The following is a 23,419-nucleotide window of genomic DNA, read 5'->3' as shown; positions in this document are numbered from 1 at the left end:
TCTGGGACTTTGATTGGGCATGGGGAAATTGTGTTTATTTCACAAGGATGGAGGAGAAGGGAGGACAAAGCTTTGGTAGATGGGATAGGTTTGAGGCAGACCTCATGCAGGCGACACTGAAGAGACAGATGAGACTTCTGTTTTGGAGGTGCTGGAAAGTTCAGAGCTATCATCAGTCTTCTTTCCAAAGAGCTGTAAGATGCAGTTTCGAAACTAGAAGGACAGAAAGCATTATTCAGCAAAGTAGAAAGGGCTAGTGCACCATGCTAAAGGTGAAGCTTGGAACATGGTACTGTCACTTAGTGGATGTACACCTTCCCTTCTCCCATTGAGAATACTATAAGTGGGTTGAGGAAGGTCCAGCTCATTCTTTATACATATGAATGGAGGAGTTCTGCATTATCTAATTTAATGGTTAATGGTGAGTCTAGTTGAATTGTGCCCGGTCCTAAAAAATACCAAATCCTAATTACTGGAACCTGTGACTGTGCCTTTTTTGGAACTGGCACATATATGTTACAATGAGGTCATATTGGATAAGCATTGTCACTAGTCCAGTGACCAGTGTTCTTGTAAGAAGAGGAAGATTTAGACAACACTACACATACAGAGAAATGGCTATGTGAAGAATAATATTGGGGCAGCATGTCTGTGAGTCGTAGGACAAGGAAAGCTAGGAGAGAGACACAAGACTGATACTGTCTTAGTACCACCAGAAGGAACAATAATAATGCTGACTCCTAGACCCCAGGTTTCTCGCCTTTGGAACTGTGAGAAACTTAATTCTTATTTTCTTGTTTTGCTTGCTTGTTTGTTTGTTGCATGGCTAGAAATTTAGCTTAGGGCTTTGTGTGTACTAGGCAAGTACTTTGCCACTGAGCTATAGGTCTGTTGTTTGAAGCCACAAAGCTTGTGGAATTTACTGTGGTAGCTTTAGGATACTTAGGCAGTGACCAAAACCAATGCCATCTAAGGCGCCCAAACTACAAACAAAGCTTTGAGAGCCCAAACTAAAAATGTCACCTAATTTCAGTTCTATTTGCGACTATCTCAATTCCCTCTAACATTAAAGCTCTTGACATGAAAACACTTACGTGTTGACATTGACAACCTTAGAGATCGGCTAAATAACAACATAGACTTGGCTGAAAAACTGGCAAGTAAGGCAAGAAATTATTCAGCATCAACTTACCGAGTTCTCACTTCATGCCTGACGCTATTCTGAACAAGAATGGAATCCACTGTTCCAATATTCTTGGAATATAGGAGAATGAGTGAAAGCAAAATTTGCACACCTGCCCACCTTTGTTTCCTGTCTTTAACAAGCAACTCTTTCTAGGACTGCTTTCAGTTTTTGACAGAGAAGATCTGGGATTGAGCACTTGCCTGGCATGCACCAGGCCCTGTGTTCCATCCTAAGCAGTAGAGGAAGAAAGACAGTAGAGGAAAGACTCACAGAATCAATTGGAAGGACTCACAGAGTCTGATGAAATGAGAAACCCCAGTGAACACTTCTGATTACTAATAACCCACATAGTAAATGTCCCTTAATGAAGTGCATGTGATGAATTCAAGGAAGAGGAAAGCAAATGGCACTCAAGAGGTGATGAACTTCTTCAGGTTCACCTATAACCTAGTAGGAGGGTCTAAGAGTCATGAGCAACTTGTGTTAAAGTCCGATATGGCAGCTAAGTATGGTTGCCATCAGACAAGACTTTGGGCAAAGCCATAGCACGCTTTCTCTGAACTAATTAATGATCTCATAAAAGCATAAAAGCGGACATCCCATCTGAACTGGTGAGTGAATGCGGACCCTGGGGCAACCTGCCCTGGAAGAGAGCACAGACCCCCTCCCCCCAGCTCCTTCTTCAGGCTTGTCTCTGTTTCTCCAGTCCCTATCTCTCCCAAGCTTTCCCTAGTGTTCTCAGGTGTCCTGCTCCTGTTCTAAGGCCATCCACCCAAAGGGGTCAGACTCTGGCCTCCAGGCAGGTCTGAGGATTCCTGCGGAGGGGTGCGGGCTCCTTCAGATTGTGCTGCCAGGTTCGCTGTGTGATATTCCATCCTGCCCTGCCCCCACCTTGGCCCTTTTGTCTGGGCGGCGACCCTGGGCTGCCTGGAATCCCTGATCCTGTGCACTGACATCCCATCTGAACTGGTGAGTGAATGCGGACCCTGGGGCAACCTGCCCTGGAAGAGAGCACAGACCCCCATCCCCCAGCTCCGTCTGCAGGCTTATCTCTGTTTCTCCCGTTCCTGCCTCTCCCAAGCTTTCCCTAGTGTTCTCAGGTGTCCTGCTCCTGTTCTAAGGCCATCCACCCAAAGGGGTCAGACTCTGGCCTCCAGGCAGGTCTGAGGATTCCTGCAAGGGAGTGCGGGCTTCTTCAGATTGTGACGCAAGGAATAGGTCCTCCTCTGGCACTGGGGAGATCCAACCAGTTTCAGTCACAGCAAAGATTGGTCTAGGACACCAAGCGCCTCCGGGCTCCTTTTGAAGGAAGAGATGGGCAGGTGCCAATGCAGGAGCTCCTCCAACAACATGAAAGGCAACATGACATCACCACAATCCAGACATCCCGAAACAACAAGAATTGAACACCCTACCCCAGAAGATATAGAAGAAACCGACCTTAAACAGTACTTTATGAAAATAATAGAGGACCTTAAACAGGAGATAAAAAACTGCCATAAAGAAATGGAGATGACAAACAAAAAGGTAGATGAAATAAATAAATCTCTCAAAGATACCCAAGAAAAACAAGAAAAACAAGAAAAAGCAATCAAACAGGTAAGGGAAACAGTACAAGACCTGATAAATGAAATGGAGGTATTGAAGAAAACACAATCTGAGGGACGACTGGAAATGGAAACTCTGAATAAACGAACAGAAACTTCAGAGACAAGTATTTCCAACCGAATACAAGAGATGGAAGAAAGAATCTCGGACTCTGAAGATACTATAGAGGAAATAAATTCACAGATTAAAGAACTAAACAAATCTAACAAATTCTTAACACAAAACATTCAGGAAATCTGGGACACCATGAAAAGACCAAACCTAAGAATAATTGGGGTAGAAGAAGGAAAAGAATTACAACTCAAAGGCCCAGAAAACATATTCAACAAAATTATAGAAGAAAACTTCCCCAACCTAAAGAAGGATGTTCCTATGAAGGTACAAGAAGCCTACAGAACACCAAATAGACTGGATCAAAAGAAAGCATCTCCACGCCATATAATAATCAAAACACAAAACATACAGAATAAAGAACAGATATTAAGAGCTGCAAAGGAAAAAGGTCAAGTAACATATAAAGGGAAACCTATCAGAATTACACTTGACTTCTCAATGGAAACCATGAAAGCCAGAAGAGCTTGGATAGATGTGCTACAGACACTAAGAGAACATGGATGCAAGCCTAGACTACTATACCCAGCAAAGCTTGCATTCACCATTGATGGAGAAAACAAGATATTCCAGGACAAAAACAGATTTAAACAATACGTAGCCACAAATCCAGCCTTGCAGAAAGTAATAGAAGGAAAATCACAAACCAAGGAGTCCAACAACGCCCACAATAACTCAGGCATCTAGCGACCCTTCACCAGCACAACTAGAAGAAGGGAAACACACAAACTCTACTACAAAAAATGACCGAAGTTAACAACCACTGGTCATTAATATCACTTAATATCAATGGACTCAATTCACCTATAAAAAGGCACAGGCTAAGAGACTGGATACGAAAACAGGATCCAACATTTTGCTGTTTACAAGAAACACACCTCAACCACAAAGACAGACACCTACTCAGAGTAAAGGGTTGGGAAAAGGTTTATCAAGCAAATGGCCCTAAGAAACAAGCGGGTGTGGCCATACTAATTTCCAACAAAGTTGACTTCAAACTAAAATCAATCAGAAGAGATGGAAAGGGACACTTTATACTCATAACAGGAAAAATCCATCAGAATGAAGTCTCAATCCTGAATATCTATGCCCCTAATATAAAAGCTCCCACTTATGTAAAAGAAACACTTCTAGAACTCAAGGCAGCCATCAAACCACACACACTAATAGATGGAGACTTCAACACTCCTCTCTCACCAATGGACAGGTCAATCAGACAGAAACCTAACAGAGAATTGAAAGACTTAAAGGAGGTAATGAACCAAATGGACTTAACAGACATCTATAGAACATTCCACCCAAATAGGAAAGAATATACCTTCTTCTCTGCGGCTCATGGAACCTTTTCGAAAATTGACCATATACTTGGCAACAAAGCAAACTTCCACAGTTACAAAAAAATATTAGTAACCACCTGTGTCTTATCGGATCACCATGGATTAAAATTAGAATTCAACAACAATGCTACCCCCAGAAAGCCCACAAACTCATGGAAACTGAACAGTCAACTACTGACCCACACCTGGGTCAAGGAAGAAATAAAGAAAGAAATTAAAGTCTTTCTTGAATTTAATGAAAACAAAGACACAACATACTCAAACCTATGGGACACAATGAAAGCAGTGCTAAGAGGAAAGTTCATAGCACTAAGTGCCCACTTAAAGAAAACGGAGAAAGCACTCATTGGTGACTTAACAGCACACCTGAAAGCTCTGGAAAAAAAAGAAGCAGACTCACCTAGGAGAAGTAGAAGACTGGAAATAATCAAACTGAGGGCAGAAATCAACAAAATAGAAACACAGAAAACAATCCAAAGAATCAATGAAACAAGAAGCTGGTTCTTGGAGAAAATCAACAAGATTGACAAACCCTTAGCCAAACTAATCAAACGGCAGAGGGAGAACACACAAATTAATAAGATCAGAAATGAAAAGGGGGACATAACCACAGACACAGAGGAAATTCAGAGAATCATTAGATCTTACTACAAAAGCCTGTATGCCACAAAATTGGAAAATGTAAAAGAAATGGACAGTTTTTTAGATAAATACCATATACCAAAGTTAAACCAGGACCAGGTAAATGCTCTAAATCGTCCTGTTAGTCGCGAAGAATTAGAAACTGTTATCAGAAACCTCCCTACCAAAAAGAGCCCAGGACCAGATGGTTTCAATGCGGAATTCTACCAGAACTTCCAAGAAGACCTAATACCTATACTCCTTAAGGTATTTTATAATATAGAAACACAAGAGTCACTGCCAAATTCCTTCTATGAAGCTACAGTTACCCTGATACCTAAACCACACAAAGACTCAACCAAGAAAGAGAATTACAGGCCAATCTCACTCATGAACATTGACGCAAAAATTCTCAATAAAATACTGGCAAACCGAATCCAACACATTAGAAAAATTATCCATTACGATCAAGTAGGCTTCATCCCAGAGATGCAGGGCTGGTTCAACATACGAAAATCTATCAATGTAATCCATCATATAAATAAACTGAAGGAAAAAAACCATATGGTCATCTCATTAGATGCTGAAAAAGCATTTGACAAAATTCAGCACCCTTTTATGATAAAGGTCTTGGAGAGATTAGGGATACAAGGGTCATTCCTAAATATAATAAAAGCTATTTACAGCAAGCCGACAGCTAACATCAAATTAAACGGAGAGAAACTCAAGGCTATCCCACTAAATTCAGGAACACGACAAGGCTGTCCACTCTCTCCTTATCTCTTCGATATAGTGCTTGAAGTTCTAGCAATAGCAATAAGACAACATAAGGGAATCAAGGGGATTCAATTTGGAAAGGAAGAAGTTAAACTTTCATTATTTGCAGATGATATGATAGTATACATAAGTGACCCCAAAAACTCCACCAAAGAACTCCTACAGCTGATAAACTCCTTCAGTAACGTGGCAGGTTACAAGATCAACTCCAAAAAATCAGTCGCCCTCCTATACACAAAGGATAAGGAAGCAGAGAAGGAAATCAGAGAAGAATCACTTTTCACAATAGCCACAAATAGCATAAGATATCTGGGAGTATCTCTTTTTTTTTTTTTTTCTCATGGTTTATTTTTTTTTATATTTAAAAATTTCCATCTCCTTCCCTCCTCCTCCCCCCTCCCTCCCCTCCTTCTCCCCTTTCTCTCCCCTCCTTCTCCCCCTTCCCTCCCCTCCCCTCCACCCATACCTCCCCTCCCTCCCTCTCAAGGCCAAGGAGCCATCAGGGTTCCCCACTCTATGCTAAGACCAAGGTCCTCCCAACTCCCCCCAGGTCCAGGAAGGTGATCGACCAAGCTGAGAAGGCTCCCACAGAGCCCGTCCATGAAGAACAATCAGAGCCCAGAGCCATTGTCCTTTGCTTCTCAGTCAGCCCCCGCTGTTGGCCACACTCAGAGAGACGGGTTTGGTCGCATGATCCATCAGTCCCATTCCAACTGGAGTTGGTGATCTCCCATTAGTTCTGTCCCACCGTCTCCATGAGTGAACGCACCCCTCTCGTTCCTGACTTTCTCCCTCATGTTCTCGCTCCTTCTGCTCCTCATCGGGACCTTGGGAGCTCAGTCCAGTGCTCCAATGTGGGGCTCAGTCACCTTCCCCATCTGTCGCCAGCTGGAGGTTCCCTCACGGTCCTGACTTTCTTTCTCATGTTCTCTCTCCTTCTGCTCCTCATCAGGACCTTGGGAGCTCAGTCCGGTGCTCCAAGGTGGGGCTCTGTCATTTTCTTCATCTATCGTCAGGTGGAGGTTCTATGGTGATATGCAAGAAATTCATCAGTATGGCTATAGGAACTGGCCTTTTCAGGCTCCCTCTCCTCAGCTGCCCAAGGAACTATCTGGGGGCGTCTCCCTGGAAACCTGGGAACCCCTCTAGGGTCAAGTCTCTTGACAACCCTCGTCTGGGAGTATCTCTAACCAAGGAAGTGAAGGATTTATTTGACAAGAACTTAAAGTCTTTGAAGAAAGAAATTGAAGAGGATACCAGAAAATGGAAGGATCTCCCCTGCTCGTGGATTGGGAGGATCAACATAGTAAAAATGGCAATTCTACCAAAAGCAATCTATAGATTCAATGCAATCCCAATCAAGGTCCCATTAAAATTCTTCACAGAGATTGAGAGGACAATAATCAACTTTATATGGAAAAACAAGAAACCCAGGATAGCCAAAACAATCTTATACAATAAAGGTACTTCTGGAGGCATTACCATCCCTGACTTCAAACTCTATTACAGAGCTACAGTATTGAAAACAGCTTGGTATTGGCATAAAAACAGAGAAGTTGACCAATGGAATCATATAGAAGACCCGGATTTTAACCCACAAACCTATGAACACCTGATTTTTGATAAAGGAGCCAAAAGTACACAATGGATGAAAGAGGGCATCTTCAACAAATGGTGCTGGCATAACTGGATGTCAACATGTAGAAGAATGAAAGTAGATCCATATCTATCACCATGCACAAAACTCAAGTCCAAATTGATTAAAGACCTCAATATTAATTTGAACACATTGAGCTTGATAGAGGAGAAAGTGGGAAGTACTCTACAGCAAATGGGCACAGGGAACCGTTTCCTATGCATAACCCCAGCAGCACAGACATTAAGGGCAACATTGAATAAATGGGACCTCCTGAAGTTGAGCAGCTTCTGTAAAGCAAAGGACATTGTCACTAAGACACAAAGGCAGCCTACTGACTGGGAAAAGATCTTCACCAACCCTGCAACTGACAAAGGTCTGATCTCTAAAATATATAAGGAACTCAAGAGACTAGACGGTAAAATGCCAATTAACCCAATTAAAAAATGGGGCTCTGAACTGAACAGAGAATTCTCAACAGAAGAAGTTCAAATGGCCAAAAGACACTTAAGGTCATGCTCAACCTCCCTAGCTATCAGGGAAATGCAAATCAAAACAACTTTGAGATATCATCTTACACCTGTCAGATTGGCTAAAATCCAAAACACCAATAATAACCTTTGCTGGAGAGGTTGTGGGGTAAGGGGTACACTCATCCATTGCTGGTGGGAATGCACACTTGTGCAACCACTTTGGAAAGCAGTGTGGCGGTTTCTCAGGAAATTCGGGATCAACCTATCCCAGGACCCAGTAATTCCACTATTGGGAATCTACCCAAGAGATGCCCAATCATACTACAAAAGCATATGCTCATCTATGTTCATAGCAGCATTATTTGTAATAGCCAGATCCTGGAAACAACCTAGATGCCCTTCAGTGGAAGAATGGATGAAGAAACTGTGGAATATATACATGCTAGAATACTACTCAGCGGTAAAAAACAATGACATCTTGAATTTTGCAGGCAAATGGATGGAAATAGAAAACACTATTCTGAGTGAGGTAACCCAGACCCAAAAAGATGAACATGGGATGTACTCACTCATAATCGTTTTCTAGCCATAATTAAAGGACATCGAGCCTATAAATTTGGGATCCTTGAGAAAATAATAAGAAGGTGAACTCCCAAAAAAAGATATAGTAATCCTCCTGGATATTGGAAGTAGACACGATCGCCAGGCAAAATTGGGAACTTGAGGGTTGGGCAAGACTGGGCCAAGGGAAGATGGGGAGAGAAAAGTATGAAGGGGAGAACAGGGGGAGCTCGGAGGAATGGGGTGCTTGGGATATAGGAAGGGTGGATATGGGAGCAGGGAAGCATATATCTTAATTTAAGGAGCCACCTGAGGGTTGACAAGAGACTTGACCCTAGAGGGGTTCCCAGGTTTCCAGGAAGATGCCCCCAGTTAGTTCCTTGGGCAGCTGAGGAGAGGGAGCCTGAAAAGGCCAGTTCCTATAGCCATACTGATGAATTTCTTGCATATCACCATAGAACCTCCACCTGAGGATAGATGAAGAAAATGACAGATCCCCATATTGGAGCACCGGACTGAGCTCCCAAGGTCCTGATGAGGAGCAGAAGGAGAGAGAACATGAGAAAGAAAGTCAGGACCGTGAGGGAACCTCCAGCTGGCGATAGATGAAGAAAATGACTGAGCCCCACATTGGAGCACTGGACTGAGCTCCCAAGGTCCTGATGAGGAGCAGAAGGAGAGAGAACATGAGAAGGAAAGTCAGGAACGTGAGGGGTGCGTTCACTCATGGAGACGGTGGGACAGAACTAATGGGAGATCACCAACTCTAGTTGGAATGGGACTGATGGATCATGCGACCAAACCCGTCTCTCTGAATGTGGCCAACAGCGGGGGCTGACTGAGAAGCAAAGGACAATGGCGCTGGGCTCTGATTCTTCTGCATGGACGGGCTCTGTGGGAGCCTTCTCAGCTTGGTTGATCACCTTCCTGGACCTGGGGGGAGTTGGGAGGACCTTGGTCTTAGCATAGAGTAGGGAACCCTGATGGCTCCTTGGCCTTGAGAGGGAGGGTGGGGAGTTATGGGTGGAGGGGAGGGGAGGGAAGGTGGAGAAGGAGGGGAGGGAAAGGGGAGGAGGAGGGGAGGGAAGGGGGAGGAGGAGGGGAGGAGATGGAAATTTTTAAATATAAAAAAATAAACCATGAGAGAAAAAAAAAACAAAAGCATAAAAGCTCTTAACATCTTAGCTAGTGTAGCCAAGAAAGTCTAAACTTTTAAGGAGGTAAATATCCCAAAGTCAAGGTTTGAAAAATGTAAAAATTTAGAGTTAAGTCTGTAAACAGAAGTGGAGCAGAACTAGCTAGGGTCATTGTGTGCTCACTGAGTGCTTAGTACATCTGGATTATAGCGGCACCTTTAGAAGATTTCTGCCCGTCATTGTGGGGTCATCAGAAGGGAAGAACTTGCAGTGTCCTGCACCTGAGTAGCAGACTCAGGTGGAGACAGTGCAAAGATTCCAGAGCTCATGATTGAGAGGAGGAATGGAGAGTGCGGGTTACATGCAGAGCCTTTCCACACTCATTTTCTTGGAGGAGCATCATCAACCCCCAGGTTCTCCACAAGGCTTTCTCATTGATGACTTGATTCCAGGTAAGAACCTTCACTGAGTTATGGGCCATTTTGATTTTAATTTGTTCATGCTCTTGCTTACCTGCCGGTTCATAAAGACATAGATAATGGGGTTGTAGATAGTGGCACTTTTTGCAAAGTAGGATGGTATGGAGGCCACAAGAGGGTGGAAGGCGTAGCCAGGGTGGGCAGTAGCAAAGCATGCAAAGAAAGTATAGGGCCCCCAGCAGAGGCAGTATGCAAAGACCATCACCACCACCATGCGTGTCACCTCCTTCTCAGCCTTCTGGGTGGACTCAGATTCCTTCTGTTGCTTTGCCACCTAGAGAAGATAAGGGCAGTGAATGGAGGAGTCAGTTAGGGCTCTAGATCTAGAGGGACTATTGCTATTGCTCAGGTACAGTGTCAGGATATTAACAAGAAGAGGTAAACTTAGGGCTCTACAGGGAGTAGGAAGTGATCCCAACCCTGCCTCCCACCCTCAGTCAGAGAATGACCTGACTTGGGAGCCAAAGTGGTCCTGGAGCTTTGTAGGAGTTCCTGTAGGCCTTGAGGTGACAAGTGGCTGGCTTGGCCAAGATCAACCCTCAGACCAGACTTTTGAATCTGTTCTCTGTAGTTTCACAGAAGCTTGTGGAGAACTAAGGAGACTAAGCTTAGCCTTTATATAATCCTTTCCAAGAAGATCTAGTCTTGTGCTCAGGTTTGAATCTGGAGTCCCGAGACTAGTGCTAGAAGTCAAGTTTCTTTAACTTAAACCAGGCCTGGCAGGGTGCCCAGTGGCAATACAAGAGCCAAAGCCACACTTCTCCTAGGCTTTCTAGAGGATAGGGGCCATATATTATCTGCCATGGAATGCTTGCTGATGGCAGATAGCTGGAAAAGGAACAATGAGTGCTAGAATCCAGGGAGAGCTGCAACAGCAGTGATGGGTTTTTCTAGCCAAGAGCTAATTCTATGAAAACTTGAAAGAAACCCCATGGGAGCTAGCTAAATTTATTCTGATATGGGACCACCAACTCAGGGACCAAATTGTAGCCTTCATCACAAGACACTAAGTAGAGCTTCCTGGTAGAGCTCGTGATTTTTTCCAAAAACAGCTTATAAATACCTGTTCATGCAGAGGTGAATATAAAGCAGCTTCATAAAGGAAAAACACCACCTGGAGGGACTTTCTGCTACATAGGCTCCCAGCCATGAATAAATGGAACATGAAGTAAATGGTAGGGGAGTTGTTTGACAAAGAGACAATTTATGATGGAAAGGGAGACCAACAGAGGAGCACAGAGCTCTCAGATACAGTACCCAGCTCATGCAAACCCTTACTATCATTTTTTGCAGGGGAATCCCTAGTGGTAGACTGGCCTGGGTAGGGATGTTGGTGGCACAGGACTGCAGACAAAACTGGCTGCCCAAGATGGAACACCAGACACAGGGCAGTGGAGAGCAGGTCTGAGGGCAAATGAGCACTCATGAGTCTACTTCTTGGTCTTCCACAAGAGCCCCACTTTGGTGGTTTGAATGAGAATGGTCCCCATAGACTCATATTTGAATGTTTGGCCCCTAGTTGGCAGAACTGTTTTGGAAGGATTTAGGAGGTTTGGTCTTATTGGAGGGGTGAGTGTAGTGGCCTATTATTTGTATTTTGATACATCTTCCTGAAGACCAGAGGCAAAGCTAAAGCCACTAGAGGTCAGGCAATGGTGATACATGCCTTTAATCCCAGGATTTAGGGCATAGAGTCATATGGATCTCTGTGAGTTCAAGGCCACCCTGGGCTACACAAGATCAAACAGAAATAAATCCAGGTGATGGCAGCCTACACCTTTGATTCCAGTACTAGAGAGTCATACGCCCTTAATCCCAGCACTAGAGGGAATGAATATAAAATGAGTGGAGAGAGGCTGTCTGTTTAGTTTGTGGTTTGTGGTTGCCCAGCCTTGGTAAAGGTAAGGCTTCTTTAGTGGCTTGACTGCTTTGCTTCTCTGGTTTTCAAGTTGAAACCCAATTTCGGTCTCTGGGTTTTTTTTTTAATCATGCTACAGGTAAGCTTTGAGGTTCAAAAGACCATGCCAGTCAGTCAGTCTCTCTTTGCCTCCAATTTACAGATTAGGATGTAAGCTCTCAGCTGTGCCTACTTGCCTGCTGTCATGCTCCCCATGATGGTCATGGACTTGCTCTGAAACTATAAGAATCCCCTAACTAAATGCTTTTATAAGAGTTGCCTTGGTCATGATGTTTCTTCACAGCAATAGAACAGTGACTAAGACACAAGGGGAATTATAAAACAGTTTAAGCCAGGTGTGGTATACACTTGGGAGGCAGAGGCAAGTGAATCTCTGTGAGTTTGAATCTAGCCTGATCTACATAGCATGTTTCAGGCCAGTCAGGGCTCCAGAGTGAGACCTTTTCTCAAAAGAAAAGTAGTTTAAGAAACCCAGGTGAGGCTGGGCAGTGGTGGCACACACCTTTAATCCAAGTACTTAGGAGGCAGAGCCATGCAGATTCCTGTTCTAGGCCAGCCTGGCTACAAAGCTAGTTTCAGGACAGGTTCCAAAGCTACATAAAAAAAAACCCTGTCTCAAAATGATTTGTGATCATGGCAGTGTGGAGGCAGGAGAATTACCAGGTGTGCCTCTGAGCTTGCCTAGACATCTTACTAGTATGGGATGAGGGCAGGAGGGTGAAGGGCTTACTGCTCGGATGGCCAGCCACACTTGGAGGTAGCAGAGCACGATGATGCTGAGTGGGAAGATGCAGCACGTGACCATGAGGACCATCATATAAGACTGAACACCAGGGTACGAGGTGCCGCTGAACACATCTGGGCCACAGGATGTCTTCAGGCCATAAGGCCAGTACCTAAAGAGAAGGGCCAGCAGCCCATCCTAATTCAAGCTGGGGCAACCTAGAACCTGCCCAACCAGCCAGGGCATACCCCTGACTAGAGTCAGTGGGTTTTTAAATGGGGAAGAAATTAACCACTGAGAAGTGAACAAGTCAATGACATTTCATATCTGCACAGTGTTGTACTTTCAGAACATTTTCATCACCTTAAAACTCGAGTAGGATTTTTAAACCATTGTCCATTATATGCTGCATTTCATCTTTCTTCTCTTTGTGGCAAAATATACATAATATAAAATTTGCTGTTATGACACTGAAGACTTTCCCAATATTGTGCAATTAGCATTACTACCTGGTTCCAGACTATGTAGCATTTAAAATGTTAGGACCTTTCATGACAGTGAGACACATTTGCTCCTGGCAGCACCAATTACTTCAAGAGGAAGATGGGCATTGAAGAGGCTCCTTATGGAGTTTGATAGCCATTTGGGTAAGAAACTGATCTTGCCTGGACTTCTTGATGAACTGGGCCTGCAGGACCCACAGAGAAATGACTGCTGAACTTGCCTAAAGGTGAGATGGTCCTTTGGGGTTCCTGCTTCATGAAAGAGTCTGCCAGACATTCTGCAGGACACAGAAGAAAGTGACTGACAAACTGCCAATGTAGGCAGAACTGTCTTTCAAATGTCTTGCTCCATGAAAATGTCTGCTGGATACTATGGTTCTATAGGCTGAAGATGGATGCCCCAACAATACAGAAGAACTTTGGATGACTGTCCAGGTGGAGAGATGTCTCTGTTATTTCTAGAGTTTTGGAAGTTGCTTACAATGTACTTCCTGTTTACTTAGGTAATATTATATTCTTCTGGATTCTTTTATGGAGTTGAAGAATAAATGGTTATAGTTATAGTTTTACTTAATTATGATAAAAGATAAAGTAGGTATAAATATTGTAACAGTAATTCTTGTTTGATACCTGTTTTGTTATATGTAATTTTACTATGTTAAAGTTAAAACCTTCCTTTTTATTTAAACAGAAAAGGGGAAATGGTGTGGGAAGTCCTTCTGTATATATGTTGCTTTTATTGGTTAATAAATAAAGAAACTGCCTTGGTCTCTTGATAGGGCAGAGTAGAACTAGGTGAGAAAAACTATACTGAATGCTGGGAGAAGGAAGGCGGAGTCAGAAGAGGCCACCACCAGAGATAAACATGCTGAAATTTTGCTGGTAGGCCACAGCCATGTGGTGATACACAGATTAGTGGAGCTGAGTTAGTTTAGGATATAAAAGTTAGCTAAAAATATGCTTAAGTTATTGGCTAAACAATATTGCAAATAATATCGTTTCTGTGTGGATATTTCGAGTCTGGGTAGCCGGCAACAAACAAGTGGCTTCCTTATAACAATTTTCTCTTACTTTTTAGAAACACCTATGAATATCTGAATATTTTCTGAGGCCATTATGCCAGGGCTGTAATGAAGGAACATTCTCACTGGGTAACCATGGAGATGAAATTAGATGATCCAGTTTGGGCCTCCATCAGAGTTAGCACTAGGACATTCTTAGTTTCTGGCAGCCATTGTGGTTCTGGAGAAAAACAAACTTTTTACAAGGCTTATTTCACAGAATGATGGAAGATTCCCAAAGAAAGAACATTCCCTGTTCAAATGCCACAAGACCATACACTCAAGATTGTCGTGTACAACAGTGAAATCAATTAATCATGTCTCATTCCTTCCAAGCAAACATCTGTGCCATTGTCTTCAAAGTATTTACCCGAAAGAATGAGCCTGGCCGGGATATGATGACCTGGTGTACCTTCCAAGTGACCTCTGAAGGTGGTAAGCTAAAATATATGAGAGGCGTGGCACAGAACTTGTAAGAGGGCGCTGAAATCTAAATGTGCCCTGTATTCACTTACACTATAGCTCTAGGTTGGGCATTTTTAATTTTCCTAGTTTTCTTGTGAGATTCTTATACTTGAGATAAAGGTTTACATAGTCTAGGAAGTGGGACATAGGGCCCTTTTGATACCATAAGCAAATATATCTATAATTCATGTGCATGCTGCACTGGGAACCTGGGAGAGTTTCCTCTCTCCTTAGAAGCAAGGAGCCATGTAGGCCCAGAAACCAAAAGTGGCTTGACCTTCCTGGAGATCACAGTCTGACTCTCCCCACTTGGTCCTCCAGGGCCTACTTTCCTAGCATCATTACACCCTTACCTGCTCCAACCAAAGATTGGCGGGGCTGTCCACAAAGCAGACCAGACCCATGAGAAGACAATTCCCACAGTAGCCAGCTTCGCATCAAATCTCACATTGCCAAAGGGCTTGCAGACCACCAGCCACCTCTCCCAGGAGATGATGGCCAGGGACCAGAGGCCTGTGATGCCTATGGTGAAGAAGAGAAAGACCAGGGCTTCAAGTCAAACAAAGGATTGTTCACACTACTTCCTCCTACTAGCCAATAGCTTTCTCTCCTCAACCTCACCTGCACACCTCAGCCCCAAAAAGAAGGCAAAACGGCTATGGCCTTGTACTTATGTGTCCACTGGGGCCCTTCAAGAGCTTTTTGTCTTCTTGGCCCCTGGTAATTTCTTCCTCTGATGCCCTTGGTGGAGTTCCTGGAAGCCCATATCCATACTACCATGACCACACTGAGGTATCATTGCTTCAAAGAAACAGAACATGTGATCTGTACCCTTCCTGCTTGTTTTCTGTTTTTTTTTTAAATGTTTGGAGACAGTCTCTCCAGCTGTTTGTAAGGTGACACAGGTTTCCACTCCTTCTTATGCAGGCTTCAGAGACCCATGAACCAGGATGGGGAAAAGTATTGTTCATTCACCTCACTTCTAAAGGACACTCTGTATTACCTTCTATTGTGAATTCTGCAGTGTTAGAATACTCCCGACTCAGTCAGCTAGAGAAAAGACAGATGTTCTCACATCACTCTATTGAGGTGGTTGAGGTGGCAGAAATTATAAAATGTCATTCCTGTTCATTGTCACTTAACTGGACTTTTATTGGTAGTCAGATATCAGATCCTTATTTGAAATACAAGTACAGAACACGGTTGCTAGTGTTTTTAGTGCATAATTTTAAAAGATATAATTATTTTAATTTTGTGTATATGGGTGAACAAATAACACTCTTTGAGTAAGACAAAGGAAAGCCTAGTAGAAGCAGAGCCAGACATGAGGATGCCACTTGGGAAAGGCCATGCAACCACTAAGGTGCACATCTCTAATTGAAATCACTGGAACCTGGGAGATAGACTTTCTTGATCTTTCCTGATGACTCTACCATATAGATTTGGGGTATTGTTCAGTACTCTCTCTGGTCTGAACTTAATCTGCCCAATTGGTGAGAGGCAAGGAGAAACAATGGTGATAAACCAAGAGCAAGGGTCAGCCACTGGTAGATGCCTGCTGGGTACACAGCTAGGCAAGTGGGGTTCCTACCAGGTCCATTTGTGGGCCTCCCACCCCCAGTTTGGACCTCTCAAAAAGTCTCTTCTTACATACATGGCATTTAAACCCTCCATTCTCATATATGATCAGCAGAGCCTGTCTTCTAGACTAGATAATCATTCTTGGAATCTCCTTACCCATTTAGAGATAAGGTAAGAGAGGGGTAATGGAGACACTGTGTTGTTACCACCTAGTTACCGGGCTCTTTCCAGCACAGAGCCTAGCGCTCTGGTGCTTCTTAGTCATTGCTTTTTAGAATGTGTATTTGTGTGTCACCATGGAGTGTATGTGGAGGTTAGAGGACAACTTTTAGGAGTTTCTCTCTTTCTACCATGTGGGTCCTAGGAATCAAACACAGCTCATCAGGCTTGGCAGCAAGCATCTTTCCCCATTGAATCATCTCATCAGCCTTTAGCTACCTAACCTAAGCAAATCATACCCAACAAACAGGTCTTAGTGATGGCTGTAAAGAAAGGTGTCAGAATCCAGTCAATATCTCAAAAGCTCTGGCGTCTTTCCCTGGGAACAGCTCACCCAGTATTATTAATCAGACAGGATGAAAACACACATATCTCTGATTTGGGTAGGAGTTCATGCAAGGTGCCCAGAGCCTGCTCTTCATATGATTCTGGAATTCTCTGACTCATGATCTATCTCTTCCCACATGAGCACCACAGTCTAAAACTGGGTACATATAGTTAGAGCCTGTCAATGTTGGACCCAAGCAAACAGTTGAAAATGTTTGCTCAGGTAGAAGAAGCCTTCAGAATTTTGTGAGCCTGTCCTCCAACCCCTGTGTTGCCTGTGATCCAGCTTTTATCATGAGTATATACTGTGCTTCATACATGTGTGAATCTTGGGGTTTGTAGTATGGTTTTTTTAGGCACACCAGTTTGTGTCTCCTTCAGCTTACCACACAAGGAGACAATGTAGCCTTCCAACACGCACAGAGGGTGGCCCAGCACAAAGTAGCCATAGATTTGGTTCACAACACTGATACTGCTGGCAATGGTGGTCTCTGCTAGATCAGCAACTGCCAAGTTCACCAGAATCCAGTTCAGAGGATGGCGCAGCTTCTTGAACCTCATGGTGGCTACCAGCACAAGTCCATTAGTGAAGACAGACGCAACGACCACAAGGATCATCCAGGTGCTGGTGAGGTGGTACACCCACCTGGGAGCAATGTGATAATTGGGGCCTTCAAAGGGACCTGGAGGCAAGAGGTACAGAATAAAGGAAGTGCTGTACAAAACTTTACACAGCCACATCAGCATCTTGATCCCACTTTTCCTTGTTCTATGTGAGCCCTGCACATGAGGCTATTAGGGTGAGCCCTAATTCAGAAGGACTGGTGTCCTTATAAAAGAGGGACATTTGCCACTGCTGCTTTTTGCCAGAATAATTGGACAGGGTCACAAGCCCCAGTCTCTACTACTGTATAATAAGGCTTCACAGCACTAAGAAAGTACACACAAAGAGGCCTATGCTTGGTAGAATTCTGCAAAATTCAGAATTTTGTGAGCCTGTCCTCCAACAACAAAACAACAATAACAACAACATCAAAGAAACAAGGGAGAGGAAACTGGGATTGCTATGTAAAATAAAAAGAGTGTTTTTTAAAAAACAAAAATAATCTTGTTGATTTTTCTCAAAGAACCAGCTCTTTGTTTCATTCATTCTTTGGATTGTTTTCTGTGTTTCTATTTTGTTGATTTCAGCCCTCAGTTTGATTATTTCTAGTCTTCTACTCCTCCTTGGTGAGTCTGCTTCTTTTTGTTCTAGAACTTTCAGGTGTGCTGTTAAGTCAATAATGTGAGCTCTGTTTTCTTTATGTGGGCACTTAGTGCTATGAACTTTCCTCTTAGCACTGCTTTCATAGTGTCCCATAGGTTTGGGTATGTTGTGTCTTTATTTTCATTGAATTCAAGGAAGACTTTAATTTCTTTCTTATTTCTTCCTTGACCCAGGGGTGGTTCAGTAGTAGTTCATTGTTCAATTGCCATGAGTTTGTAGGCTTTCTGAGAGTAGTATTGTTATTAAATTCTAACTTTAATCCATGGTGATCTTATAAGACACAGCGGATTACTCCAATTTTTTTGTATATGTGGATGTGCATGTCTGTCATTAAAAAAAAAGAACCCCGTTGTTGGAGGCCACTTGTTCGTTTCCCAGCCACCCAGACTCCTGAAATAACCACACAGAAAAACTGTATTAATTAAATCACTGCTTAGCCCATTATCTCTAGCTTCTTATTGGCTCACTCTTACATCTTAATTTAACCCGTCTCCATTAATCTGTGCATCACCACAAGGTCGTGGCCTACCAACAAAGTTTCAGTGCATCTGTTTCTGCTGGATCCATGGCTTCTGTCTTACTCTGCCTTCTTTCTCCCAGCATTCAGTTTAGTTTTCCCTGCCTAGCTCTATTCTGCCCTGCTCTGCTATAGACTCAAAGCAGTTTCTTTACTAAACAATGGTATTCACAGCATACAGAGGGTCATCCCACATCAGAACCCCTGGTTATCAAAACCAAAACAAGTGAGCCTAAATGCACACATTCAGTCAGTAGCATAACTCCAGAGAGAAGGATTGAAGGCACAGTGTCTCAACTACACAACCTAATGACATATATCTCCAGTGTGAAAGGACAGGTACAAATGTTAGGTCTTTAGTAATCCTACTTACATTTTTTTTAAAAAAAATTATTTATTTTATGTGTGTAGATGTTTTGCCTGCATGTATATCTATTTGCCATGCTAATGTAATATCCACGGAAGCCAGAAGAAAATCCCTTAGAACTGGATCTTACAGATGGTTGTGAGCCATTTTGTGGATGCTGGGAATTAAACCTGGTACCTCTACAAGAGTAAACAGTTAATCCATCTATCCAGTCCCCTAAAAATTTATTATCACTTTTTTATGTGCATGGGTGTTTTGCCTGGATGTATGTCTATGTACTACATGAGAGGCCAGAAGCAGATCTTCTGGAATTGGTGTTACAGATTTTGTGCTTGTTTGTTTTTGTTTGTTGAGAAAGGGTTTCTCTGTGTAACAGGTCTGGCTGTCCTGGAACTTACTTTGTAGACCAGGCTGGCTTCAAATCCACAGAGATCCTTCTGCTTCTGCTTCCCAAGTGCTGGGACTAAAGTTATGCACCACTACCGCTCAGCCAAGTACAGATGATTTTAAAACTGCCTTATGGATGCTAGGTATAAATTCAGGTCCTCTGGAGGAGAAATAAGTGCTTCTAAAGTTTGAGTTGTCACTCCAGCCCTTAGTCATCTTTTCTTGGTGTGTGTGGGGGGTGAGTACAAGTATCATATAGGTCAGGTTGGCCTCTGACTTGCTTATTTAGCTGAAGGTGGTTCTGAACACATGATTGTCCTACCTCTCCCACTCAATTTCTGGGATTCCAGATAGGTACCACCATAACCAGTAGATATTATTGTTTATAGTAGTGTTGGTATCACTCTTTTGAGATGAGTGTGTATGTGTTCTGACATAAAGAAAATGAGTAAAATTATATGACATTAAGTTCTAATTCCTGGATAACAAGATTCTTATTGGGAGGAAAAGGAGAGAGAAGTAAAACCTATGGTCTTTATTGGTGAACCAAATCACTATTGGAGAATGGAGAAATAAAAGAAAAGAGAACTGGGCATGGTGGTGCATTCTTACAATCTCACACTCAAGAGGCAGTGGCAGGAGATTTGGTCATGAGTTTGAGGCCAATCTTGTCTACATAGTAAATTCTAGGCCAGCCAGGCCTACATAGGGAGACCTTGCCTAGAAGCTGAGGGGGAAGAATCCAGCATACATCCTACTTTTCACACAAGCTCGAGTACTGGTCCTGTAGTGGCATGGGCACTACAGGCGTAGTACCGTATAGATCGTGGTGGAGGGCAGGACCGTTTCGGCTTTTTACACTCTTTGTCTGGAGAGAAGTCTTTCTATTTAAGTTGACAGTGTTCTGCTTGAGCTGATGTCCCAATAAAGTTTTGCTATCGAAGCCCTTAACCCAGGGCTTGCTCTCACTTCTATTATTTCTGCCAAAGGATTTTGCCTCTGCTACCAGTTAGACATTCAGATCAGCTGTTTACAAACAACTTTTTTTTCTGGTTATAGTAGTGCATGCCTATAATCCCAAGACTCTTGAAATTGGGTCAGGGGATTGTGAATTCAAGGCCACTGGGGGATATAAAGTCCCAGGATGGCTTCAGAAGCATAATAATACTCTGGCTCAAAATCAAAACAAACAAACACAGTATGGGTCTGTGGAGATGACTCAGTGTGTAAAGGCACTTGCCTCAAACCTCGCAATTTGAGTTTGGTGCCAGGCACACACATAGTGGAAGAAGAGAGCTCACTCTCACAAGTTCTAACCTCTGTGTGTATGTTGTGGTATATGCCCTCTCAGATAAATAACTAAATTTATGTGTAAAACAAAACAAAACAAAACCATAAACTTTTTTTGAGACAAGGTCTTGAGAGCTAAATATCATTGGCTGTCTTGGAACTTGCTATGAGATAAGACTGACCTCAAACTCACAGAGATCCACCCGTCTCTGCCTCCCAAGAGCTAGGACTAAAGATGTGCACCATTACTACTAGCTGATTTACATCTTTGACACTGGGTTTCATGCATGGCAGACTGGCCTCAAACTCCATACGTATCAGAGGATGACTGAAGTTTTGATCCTTCAGCTTCTACATCCGAGGCACTGGAATTACAAACATCTGCCACCATGACCAGTTGAAAGTAAGATATTTCTAACAACAATGAAGATAATGTATAATATCCAAGAAACATTGCTAAACTTTTGGTATTAGGATAGCATCATAGTTATGTTTTGTAGAGTCCTTTCATCTTTGAGATACATCCAGATTGCACACAAAAGAAAGGATATGATGCGTTAGATTTGTGTCTAGGAATCAGGAGGAGCCAGTAAGATGATTCAGTAGGTAAAGGTGCTTGTTGCCAAGCTGGACAAACTGAGAATAATCCTGGGCCCCACATGGTGGAAAGAGAGAACTGACTGCCCCAAGTTATCCTCAGACCTCTACACATATGTCCCCAGGTTGTTCTCTGATCTCCACATGCAACACACACTCTTCTCTCTCTCTTCCCCCTCTCTCAGTAAATACATAAACAAGCAAATGAATAAATAAAATGCAAAACTAAAATAAAAAGAATCAGGAAGAAAGAGAGTGGAAGGATCACAGATGAAATAAGATAAAAACCATGGAAACTAAATAACAAGGACCTGACTTCACGATACTCTCCCTATTATTTTGAATATGCTTGAAGCTTTGCACAAAACAAAGCCCCTGGCATTAGAGAACAGGGGTGTTGTGCCTCACTGAAACCTGCAACCACAACAACCCTGTGGAGGTGAGGTACAAAAACCTAACTAGTATGACCTGAAGTCCCTGTTCCTACAGTGGTGGCCCTGGCAATCCCAGAGCAGGGTGTTGCCAACTCAGGGCTCTATGAAAGCTTTAAAGAGAGACCTGGTGCTGGTGGATGGGGCTGCCTTCAGTCGTTTAATAGTCCCCAACTTTTTGCATACATAGCTTCTAAAGCTACCCCAATGAGTCCTCAGTTCCTAGGACTGCTCAAGACAGAAAGATCATTTGTTAGTTCTCCTCTTCAGAAGTGAACAGGTTTGGTGGTGTGCCTTGGGCCCTAGGTTGAATAATATAACTCTCACAACGTCTTCTAACATAGTCATTTGTCTTCTGCTACAGCCTTTCCAGTTTCCTTATCTGGTGTCCCGCACACTCAGATGCCTGCCAAACGTTCCCATTTCTTTCAATGAATCTATGTTCTCCAGACCACCTTTTAAACATCTTTGAGGCTTAGAGGATACAAAGACTCTGTTATTTCCCAAGGAGAAAGATCTTATGAACCCTTCCAAGGACACAGATTTCCAGAGGCTAGGGGAAATGCGTGTGGTTTTAGGATGAGCGTTCTTTTATCTGTCCATGAAACATCATCATTAAAGCTAAGGGAGATAGGGTTATGTAGAAGAGAGAAATTAGGGGTGACTGGTAGCTTTTAGCATAGCCACCCTGGTCTGGTGACTGAACCTTCAGGGCACCTGTTGCTTACCTCTGGTGCTGTTGCTGTTGGTATAGGTGAAGATGCTTGCGTGGGTGCTATCCTCATACTGGTCTGGTGTCTCTCCTCCTATAAGCCTTTGGGTCATGGCTGTGGAAAACACTGTCCTTGGAACCTGCCAGAGTTGGCACATTGCCTGTGGGGTTACAGAACTTTATATCAGCCTGCAGGATCAGTCCAGGCCTCCTTACCTTAAGGGCTCCCAAACCCTTCACCATCTGATCTCTTAATTGGGCCTAGGACTTAGATTACCCCCTCCTACCCTCACTTCCCTGTTCCTGAGTTCAACCCACAGGGGTGGCTCAGGGCCATTTGCCCACGGAATCTGGATAATGCACACCACCACCCATTCCACCCCTAGCTTGCAGTAGAGTTTGTGGGAGGCTGTATGTCTTCCATCTCTTTCTCCTACTGTAGGTCAGGCAGGCCCTAGGATGGGGTTTGTAGACTAAAGTGTTGAGCAAGAAAGCAGCTCCAAAAAGCCCCTGGAAACCTTTCAGGCAGAGGCCTGGAAAAGGACTATGTTGCAGGATAGAGGATTTTTTTTGTTTTTTGTTGTTGTTGTTGTTGTTGTTTTTTCTGGGATTTGTGCCACAGTGTGTGTTAGCAGAACTGTTCCTGTCTGTGTATCTCTCTTTCGGCTTCAGTCCTTTTCCTCCACCTGTACCAGCTGCAGCTCTTACCATCACCAGGGTCCCATGTAGGTCTTACCAGAAGCTTGGCACAACATTTGAAAGTGCCTACATCATGCCTCTCTCTTGCATTGTTCAAGTGCACAACCTGTTTTTTGACTACACCTGGCTGCTGCCTGCTTCTTGACAGTGTCTAGACAGGACACCTCACTGTCCTCCTTTGCTCATAGCAATGTGACTGCTACTGGCTCCACAATTAGCAGGAGCCACTAATTCCTTGAACATGGCCAGTTGCAAGCAAAGCCTTCCAATTTTCTGGTGTGCCCTCCTCAGGAAACACTTCTGTTCTTAAGGGTTCTACCAGTTCCTCTCTTTTTGGTTCTGAAATCCAGCTGCCTTGAGGAACCTTCTTAAGGTTGGTTTTTGGGGCTCAGTAAAGTCACATGGGCTGGTGGACTTAATGTCTCATCC

General features: G+C 43.4%; 1 protein-coding gene across 1 annotated transcript; it reads right to left on the bottom strand.

Moving 5' to 3' along the window:
* Positions 1-102: 102 nt before the first annotated feature.
* On the bottom strand, positions 103-22,404 carry LOC119805461 (medium-wave-sensitive opsin 1). The gene is made up of 6 exons (XM_038317426.1): positions 22,308-22,404; positions 17,110-17,406; positions 14,950-15,118; positions 12,574-12,739; positions 9,960-10,199; positions 103-213 (listed from the first exon to the last, which is right to left on the bottom strand). Exons 1-6 carry the CDS (start codon positions 22,402-22,404, stop codon positions 103-105), a joined length of 1,080 nt encoding a protein of 359 aa, XP_038173354.1.
* Between the last annotated feature and the right edge of the window lie 1,015 nt (positions 22,405-23,419).

Source organism: Arvicola amphibius, chromosome X (assembly GCF_903992535.2).
Source record: "Arvicola amphibius chromosome X, mArvAmp1.2, whole genome shotgun sequence".
Taxonomy (NCBI): domain Eukaryota; kingdom Metazoa; phylum Chordata; class Mammalia; order Rodentia; family Cricetidae; genus Arvicola; species Arvicola amphibius.
This window is presented reverse-complemented; position numbering and strand designations above follow the sequence as displayed.